Source organism: Euphorbia lathyris, chromosome 1, assembly GCF_963576675.1.
Source record: "Euphorbia lathyris chromosome 1, ddEupLath1.1, whole genome shotgun sequence".
Classification (NCBI taxonomy): Eukaryota; Viridiplantae; Streptophyta; class Magnoliopsida; order Malpighiales; family Euphorbiaceae; genus Euphorbia; species Euphorbia lathyris.
Genome location: NC_088910.1, coordinates 92,445,940 through 92,455,899, shown reverse-complemented (window position 1 = coordinate 92,455,899; position 9,960 = coordinate 92,445,940). Strand labels below are relative to the sequence as shown.

Genomic DNA, 9,960 nt, shown 5'->3' with positions numbered 1-9,960 from the left:
AACTTAAATTTAGGTCATAAAAAATTAAAAGAAAACAAACAAAAAAAAAAGGTTGAAAAGTGTGAATTGTCAAAGCATATTTATGAGAATCTAGATGTGATCTTGATGACATATGGTAGATGAGCTTAACAGACTATACTAATTGTCAACTATATAGGAAACGATTCTTCTCTTCTCCATATTGAATTATCTATATAAAGAGACCTCAAAACACTCTTAACAAACCACACCAAATTAGAAGTTGAATCCATTAAAAAAACATACATGGCTGCCATATCCTATGATCCTAGGCATCATCTTCAAGTAAGCAAAGCCAACAATAATGGAGTCATAGTTGAAGAGATTGAAGGTCTTATTAAACTTTATAGAGACGGCCGTGTAGAAAGGCCTCCAAGTGTCCCTAATGTTCCTTGTTCTATGGCTTCAGACAATTTTGTGACAGCAAAAGATGTCGTTATCGACGAATTTACTAGCGTATGGGCACGTATTTATGCCCCTAGCTCTCCCTCTGGCAGGCTGCCTTTGCTTGTTTACTTCCACGGAGGCGGATTCTGTGTTGGCTCTGCAGCTTGGATATGTTACCATGACTTCTTATCCAATCTTGCTGCTAAAACATCTTCTGTTATCATGTCTGTCAACTACCGATTAGCCCCCGAAAATCGCCTCCCTTCTGCTTATGATGATGCCACCAAAGCTGTTATGTGGCTGAAACAGCAGGCTAGTTATGCCCACGGCTCACTAGGTGATCAGCATAAATGGTGGTTAAGCCGTTGTAATATGTCGAGAGTTTTCTTATCAGGTGATAGTGCTGGTGCTAACATAGCTTACAATGTGGCGACAAGGCTTGGATCGAATACCCGACCTTTGAATCTGAAAGGTATCATCTTGATCCAGCCCTTTTTCAGCGGGGAGACTCGAACTTCGTCGGAGAAATATATGAGTCAACCTGCCAATTCAGCCCTAACCCTATCGGCTTCTGATGCTTATTGGCGATTATCGTTACCGGTAGGGAGTACCCGTGATCATCCTTACTGTAATCCTCTCGTAAATGGTGTGCATAAACTGCAGGTTCCATCTGTAATGGTTTGCATATCGGAGTTGGATATACTTAAGGATAGGAACCTGGAATTTTGTACTGCCTTAGCCTCTGGTGGGACTAGAGTGGAAAGGGTGATTTACAAAGGAGTAGGACATGCTTTTCAAATTCTGCATAACTCTAATTTCTCTCAAATTCGGATTCAAGAAATGATGTCTCATATTAGGGCTTTCATCAATCAATAATTATATATGCTTCTTGTGTCTTTATATAATAAGATGGCATTTTGTATTTTATTCAAAATGTTATCTTTTTTTTTTACTGTGTAATTCAAATTATTCATCCTTCTTTTATATGCTTTTTGACCATACCTTTGTCATATTTGGAGACATTATTTTAGCTATATATGGACCAGATTCCTTTTCTTTTTTTGGGTTAACAAGTACACACATTGAAATTAAGATCCCAATAGGATTAGTCAATGAATTGTATACAGGGAATCAAATAAAAATAAAAAGCAGTAGTGATGCCTCAAAGGACCACTGTTGTTTTGGAAAATTATTATTATTATTACAATATAATTTTGTTTTTTTAAAGAAATGGACCGTAAGTTCGAGACACAACTCCAAAATTATGGAGTTATTGAGAAGATTCAAGAACAAAGAAAAAGAAAAGTCATTTTGATGTATTAAAATCTATATATAATATAAAATAGTAATAATAGAGCTGAGGTGTCACTTGCTCCTTTTTTACTGATAAAAAATAAAATAAAATATATAATATATTAATTTTAATTATATTATTATATTTATCTATAAAAAGATAGATTTTATCCGTACTACATCTAAGCGTTTTACAGAATTTAAATTAATCCCTAAAATCTCTCTAATTTTCTGCATATCTATCTATATATAATATAAAACAGTAACGATGGAGCTGAGGTGTCACTTCCTCCTTTTTTACTGATAAAAAATAAAATCTATATATATAATATAAAACAGTAACGATGGAGCTGAGGTGTCACTTCCTCCCCTTTTACTGATAAAAAATAAAATAAAATATATAATATATTAATTTTAATTATATTATTATATCTATCTATAAAAAGATAGATTTTATCCGTACTACATCTAAGAGTTTTACAGAATTTAAATTAATCCCTAAAATCTCTCTAATTCTCTGCATATCTATATATAATATAAAACAGTAACGATGGAGCTGAGGTGTCACTTGCTCCTTTTTTACTGATAAAAAATAAAATAAAATATATAATTTATTTATTTTAATTATATTATTATATTTATCTATAAAAAGATAGATTTTATCCGTACTACATCTAAGAGTTTTACAGAATTTAAATTAATCCCTAAAATCTCTCTAATTCTCTGCATATCTATCTATCTATATATAATATAAAACAGTAACAATGGAGCTGAGGTGTCACTTCCTCCTTTTTTACTGATAAAAAATAAAATAAAATATATAATATATTAATTTTAATTATATTATTATATTTATCTATAAAAAGATAGATTTTATTCGTACTACATCTAACAGTTTTACAGAATTTAAATTAATCCCTAAAATCTCTCTAATTCTCTGCATATCTATATATAATATAATATAAAACAGTAACGATGGAACTGAGGTGTCACTTCCTCCTTTTTTACTGATAAAAATAAAATAAAATATATAATATATTAATTTTAATTATATTATTATATTTATCTATAAAAAGATAGATTTTATCCGTACTACATCTAAGAGTTTTACAGAATTTAAATAAATCTCTAAAATATCTCTAATTCTCTCCATATCTATATCTATATATAATATAAAACAGTAACGATGGAGCTGGGGTGTCACTTCCTCATTTTTTACTGATAAAAATATATAATATAATATATAATATATTAATTTTTAATTATATTATTATATTTATCTATAAAAAATAGATTTTATCCGTACTACATCTAAGAGTTTTACAGATTTTAAATTAATCCCTAAAATCTCTCTAATTCTTTGCATATCTATATATAATATAAAACAGTAACGATGGAGCTGAGCTGTCACTTCCCCATTTTTTACTGATAAAAATATATAATATAATATATTAATTTTTAATTATATTATTATATTTATCTATAAAAAAAGATTATTTAAAGTAAATGTGAAAATAAAATAATAATATTTAATTTATATAGCATCTTTATATCATTAATTGTAATTATTATATTATATTTTTGGATTTTAAGATGAATCCGTGCATCGCACGGGCCAAAAACTAGTTAAGGGTAAAAAATTATAAGGACCTGTGTTTTTATGTAATACAGTAGTCAGTTTCTGGGTTTTTAAAAATGATTATATAGTTTATCAGTTTTTATTTTCGTCTAACTTTTTAGTCTTTATATTTGAGTGAATAGTCATATTAGACTAAATAAATTAAAAATATCAACATTACCCTTGACTTTATGTTTTAATAATAAAATATTTATTTTTTCTATTTTATATTTATTTTTCTAATCTCCGATTAATTATTTTTATTAATTTTCATATGATTATAAAATTTTAATTTAGTAGTATCGAACTTATTCATTAAAAAAAATGCATGAAAAATATTTTAGAATTTATCAAAATAGGAGTAGAACTATATATATATATATATATATATATATATATATATATATATATATATATATATATATATACTACACAAACTTAATTAAAGCTATTTTGATTAAATTTAAAAACTACTAGTAGATAAGTTATTTATTTGTATAATTAGGGGCAATTTTATATTTTCATATATAGAGATGAGATCAGGTGTGACACATTTCTTATGGTGTGACAAGCCTTATTATATGACAATGACCAATTTTGTAATTAACCAAAAGGAGGTGACAAATTTGTAAATAAAATGAAAGAGAAAATTGTTTTATTTTTTTTCTTTAAAATACATTTTCCCAACTTTTCCAACCTTGTTTTTCAAAACATTTTATACCGTTGGACTCGTCTTAATTAGACGGTCATTTTAAGATCTCAGAAGCTCGGGTAAAAAAATTTCCGGTGAATGGAATCCGGCGATCTATTTTTCTGTGAGAAACAAATATCCAGAAAATTCTCAAAAAATTTCAGAAAATGTAAAACATTATTTTGAGAAACTTTAATTCTTGACTCTAAATGATATTCCTTACGGTTTAGTCCCAAATCAGCGGAATTCGGCGGTTAGATTGGCGTTTTCCGATAAAAAAAATTCTAAAATGCCCAGAAAATTCTCAAACAATTCCAGAAAATGTAAAACATTATTTGGAGAAACTTTCATTCTTGAGTCGAAGTAGGATTTCTTACGGTTTAATCCGAATAAAACTTTTTTCTTAATTTTATCCATTTTACATCTTTCAAAAATTTATTGGGTCAAAACTGTAAGAAATCTCGCTTTGGCTCAAGAATTAAAGTTTCTTAGAATAATGTTTTACATTTTCTGGAATTTTTTGAGAATTTTTTGGGTACTTTTTTGCTCGCCAGAAAACGCCCACCCGGATTCCGTTCACCGGAATTTTTTTTTACTTGAGCTTCAGGGATCTTAAAATGACCGTCTAATTTAGACGAGTCTAATAGTATAAAATTTTTCGAAAAACGAGGTTAGAAATATCGGGAAAATGTATTTTAAAGAAAAGAAATAAAACATTTTTCTGTTGGAACAATATTAGTATTATGTTGGAACAAATGTTACATTTTTTTTTGGTTTACATGGAAGGCTCAAGGCCCAGAGAAGGGGGGGGGGAAGAGAAAAACAAACTTAGATACGAATAGTTCTGCTATGTGTCAAACCCTGACAATCTTCATTGAGGGTTCTCTGGAGGCCTACAGGAGGTGTATCACATATATGAAACCCCATAGAGCACGAACCTGCAAAATTCGCCAACCAGTCAGCAGCGCGGTTGCCTTCACGATAGGTGTGAGTGATCAATATAGTCCAGTCTTTGTTCCTTAACTCCATGCACCAAGCTATGATCCAGGCGTAAGGGTGATGGTCCCCAACCTCTATTGTTAATAGGCTCAGAACGGTACTTGAGTCTACTTCCAGGTGGACTTTCCTGAAACCTTTATCCCATGCTAATTTCAGGCCCAGATAAGCCCCCCAAAGTTCCGCCAATGTCATTGAGCACCATCCAATTTTCATCCCGAATCCAATTACCCAGCTCCCCTCTACATCGCGGATTAGTCCCCCTGCAGAAGCCAATCCCGGATTTCCTTTACACACCCCGTCTGTGTTAATTTTGATCCAATCCACTTCCGGTGGTTGCCATCGAACCTGGATTCTTCTCCTGACAGCAATTCCTGATGAGGCTAATGTTTTTTGCGCCTTGTTGTACTCTTCATACAATCTAAGGATCTGATCAATATCTCCACTTCTTCTGTCACTTCCGTTAAACACAAAATCATTTCGGTTCTTCCAAAGTTCCCAGACCGCAAAGGCAAAAAATGAGGACTATGGGGCATCTCGAAACCTTCTATTGCAGTTCAGGTTTCTGCTAATCCAATCCGACATCTCCCCTCCGAAGAACGGGACCTGCAAATTCCGCGGGATAATTCTGAACCAGAGCTCTCTAGCTGCATAACAATCTCTGAGGATATGGATCTCCATTTCGTTTTGCCTGCACCTCGCACATTCAGGGGACTGAGTTAAGTGTCTTTTGTACCTATTAACATTACAAAGTATTCCCCCATGAGCAGCCAACCACAAGAAAGTTTTAATTTTCTCCGGTACTTCCAACTTCCAAATTAACTCCTAGTTTATTATTTGCTCATCCCAGCCGGGGTTGGTTGCAATGTCATAGCCGGTTTTAACCGAGTACACGCCCGTTGCACTGCAAGGCCAGTACCACCTATCCGTCGAAGAACTGTCCGGGTAGATGGCATAAGCTGCAACTTTCATCAATGAATCATTATCCAATAACTCATTTAGTTTTTCCCAATCCTAACAATCCCGCAATCTGTCCCAGTAACTGTTAACTAAGCTATTTCTCTCCACTTCATTTAGTGCCGTGGGATTTTTCGTGTTGAGAAGGGAGGGTCCGCACTATACATCTTTCCAGAACCGCGTATTACTCCCATTCAGAACCAGCTTGGCCAGTCCCTGATCCAAAATCTTTTTACCAGCGGTAATGCTCCTCCATGTCGCCGAGTGCGAGGGCTTCCATTGTAAAATATCCAGCCCGAGTCGTCGACCCCCGTATTTCGCCCGGATGACCCTAACCCATAGAGACTCATTATCTGTAACAACCACCCAGCTTAATCTTGTGATCATTGCCAGGTTGAATTCCCGCATTCTCCGAATACCAAGCCCACCATCCTGCTTACTTTTACAAATAATTTCCCAGTTTAAAAGGTGAATCTTCCTCTCGCTTCCTGTCGCCCCCCTAGAGAAACCCTCTATTACACTTATCGAGTTTGTCATATATGCCCTGGGGCATCATCATTGTTTGCATTGCATAAGTCGGTACGACAGACATAACCGATTTGACCAAAGCGATCCGTCCCGCCATAGTTAGACACTTTGACTTCCATCCTGCGAGCTTTGCATGGACCCTGTCTAGAATAAGGCCATAGAGATCCTTCCGAATCCTTTGGTGGATAACTGGCATCCCCAAATACTTCCCCAAATTCTCAGTCCTGGCAACTCTTAGCGTAGAGCAGATGTCCTGACTAGTTTGGGCTGAAACATTTCCTGAAAAGAATACTCTCGATTTCTCAAAGCTCACCCGTTGCCCGGAACACTGAGCAAATTCGCCCAGGATTTTCTGGATAGTGGTGGCCTGCCGTACCGAGGCCTTCGCTAAGAGCACAATGTCATCTGCAAAGAAAATATGGGAGAGAGCAGGCCCTCCTCTGGACAACTTAACAGGCTTACATTCTCCACTGTGTGTTGCATCCATAATCATGTGATTCAACCGTTCCAAACAAAGTACAAACAGATACGGGGATAAGGGATCCCCTTGCCGAAGCCCCCTAGATGGTGAGAATCTAGTCAACGGCTCGCCATTCCATAGCACTCTCATGCTTGACCCAGAAACACAAGCCATAATTAACGCTATAAGGTTATCAGGAAGTCCAACCTCAATAAGAGTCTGCCTCAGGAAATCCTAAGAGATTCGGTCATATGCTTTTTCCAAATCTAGTTTCAGAACCATCTGCCTAATACGACCTTTCCTTCTTTTCAGAGAGTGGATGGTTTCCTAGAGTAAGATTATGTTGTCTGAAATCTGTCTGCCTGGCACAAAACTACTCTGGGTCGGACTCACAATAGCACGAAGACATGGTTTTAGTCTGTTGACAATACACTTTGTAACCAATTTATACAAGGCTGATCGGTCTGAATTGGTTGAGGGATTCCGGATGAGGCACTTTTGGGATAATTGTAAGGAATGTTTCATTCCAATCTGTGGGCATAACCCCTGAATTCAGCACTTCAAGGACAGAGGAGGAGAGCTGATGCTTAATCATAGGCCACATGCGTTGATAAAAACCAGCCTGGAAGCCATCCAGCCCCAGGGCCTTGAACGGGGACATATCAAACAGCGCTGCACGTACCTCGTGGGTTGTGAAATCCCCTTGAACATCACTCATGTTTGGGATATCTGGAAACTGGCAATTAGTAGATAGGGTAGGACGTTCAACCGATTCTTCTGCAAAGTGAAGGGCGAAATGTTTCACGACGTGATCTTTGATCCTCAGCTCATCCCAAATCCAAGTACTCGTGTTGTCTCTCAACCCATCAATTTTATTGCGCCTCCTCCTGATGAGTGTCGAGGTGTGAAAGAATGTTGAGTTTCTATCACCAAACCTTAACCACTTTACCCTTGATTTCTGAAACCACAGCGTTTCTTCCTGTAGAAGAACTTCATCCAGCTCTCTTAGCAGTTTTCTTTCAAGACGAAGCAGCCCCTGATTACAGTAACCAGCAATTCGATGTTGCACTCCCTCCAACCGTCGATACACCCGCTGTTTTCGGTAGAAGATATTCCCAAAGACCTCCCGATTCCACATTTTTAGAGGCAGAATGATTTGCTCCAAGCTGTTTGAGATATTCTCCTCTCTAAGCCATTGCTCTTGAAAGAAGTCTTGGAAGCCCGGGTGCTGTAACCATGCGGCTTCGAACTGGAAGGGTCTGAGTTTGGGGCCCGTGGTTGCGAGCATTAAATCCAAGAAGATTGGGTTATGATCAGATCTACTGCGAGGTAAGTGTCGCACAACCGCTTCAGGAACAAAATTCCAGAATCCATCATTACAAAGAGCTCTGTCCAGTCTGCACGCGATTCGAGTGCGTGGTGTTGATCCTCGGGTCCAAGTGAAATCCGGTCCCTTAAAACCCATGTCAATCAGTTCCATATCATTAATCCATTGGGCAAAATCCGAGCATCGGTCAATTACCCCCGACACCCCTCCTTGTTTCTCATCCTGGCTTTTTATGCAGTTGAAGTCACCAATCACAACCCAAGGGTAATGAATCGTGCGTTTAAGGTAGATCATTTCCTCCATAAACTCTCGTTTAAAGCTCCTTTGTGGTCTAACGTACACAAATGTAGCCAAAAAGGTTCTTCCCTGGGCGATTCCATTCACAAGCTTTACCTCTGTATGTAAGAATTGACTATTCCGCTTCACAATCTGAATTTCAATCTGATCTGAATTCCAAAATAACCAAATACCTCCCCGAAAGTCATCAGTATCAATATTTCCATATCCGAGAAGTTCAGTTTCCTTCGTAGCTCATCAGCCCGTGCAGTAGGCAATCTAGTTTCCAAAAGGGCCAACACTTTAGGCTTATTTATTGACAACAAGTAACGGAGAGCCCGGTGGATCTCCCTACCTCCGGCTCCAAAACAACTCCAGGACAAGATCATAATAAAGAGTTATTATTAGACCGGAGCAGTCGCAACTTAAGCAACATTAGCCTGAAAGCCAAGTTTATGACTTTCCCCAATTTTCAACACATTGGTATCTATGCTCGAGAGTGGAACCCGATTTGCGTTGCCTGGGTGGGTGCGCTTGTTCCAACCTGGTAGCTCGGTACCTTCCATCTCAATCTCCTTTCCCTTGGCAGCCTTTTCCATGTCCATCGAAGCATCCGAGACGTTATCCAGGAGACTACCAAAAACATTCTTTGATTTCTGGACATTCTGCCCTGCATCTACTTTAGTTGGCCGTATTTTTATGCCCCGAGACGTTGAGGCTTTGAAGGTGAAACCCGGTGGTTTGTTTGTGTTCCTGATATCATTACCCGACTCCTTTCCCCCTACTTTCGACCCCGCTTGCTGCTCGTGAACCTACAAACTTGCTTGTGGGGTGGTTTGGTGATCCTCAAGCTTTCTCCCTCTCGGTGTGTACTTTCTCTTAGGAACGCACAACCATTCCCCATATTTTCCATCCGAATCTTTGTGTCCAGCTGTTATATTACCCTCTTTATTTGCATTCTCCATGGTAGCCGATTGGTCATTAGTACCGCCAGACTCAGACATGTTAGTGTCCATCCCGGTCCTGCTTGCCCCTTCCTTTTAAGCCGCCCTTGCAGGGCTTGGCATTATTCCAGAGTTCGTACATACCTCTCTTCCATGGCCATACCGACCATATTTTGTGCACGCAATATACAGTCCTTCATATTCAATACGGTATACACTCCCATTCAAGCGAAATTGAGCAACGAGGGGTTTACTTAAGTCGATCTCCACACAAACACGCGCAAACTTACCACGAGCCATTCCCTTTGTGTTCTTGTCCGCACGAATCGCTCTTCCGAAGGAGTTTCCAATCAGCATCAGGGCATCTTCTTGGTAATACTGTAGAGGTAACTTCGGGAATCTAGCCCAGACTACAGTTGAATCGACTGTTGCTGATGAAGGAACGAAGGTCGGCGACCATTCATG

The 9,960-nt window shown here is 37.5% G+C and overlaps 1 protein-coding gene across 1 annotated transcript; it reads left to right on the top strand.

Annotated features, from left to right (window-relative positions):
* The first annotated feature begins 239 nt into the window (after positions 1-239).
* Positions 240-1,354, top strand: LOC136211465 (probable carboxylesterase 17). Its single transcript, XM_066002721.1, has one exon. The coding sequence runs from the start codon at positions 265-267 to the stop codon at positions 1,279-1,281; it is 1,017 nt and encodes a 338-aa protein (XP_065858793.1). The 5' UTR covers positions 240-264; the 3' UTR covers positions 1,282-1,354.
* Positions 1,355-9,960: the final 8,606 nt, after the last annotated feature.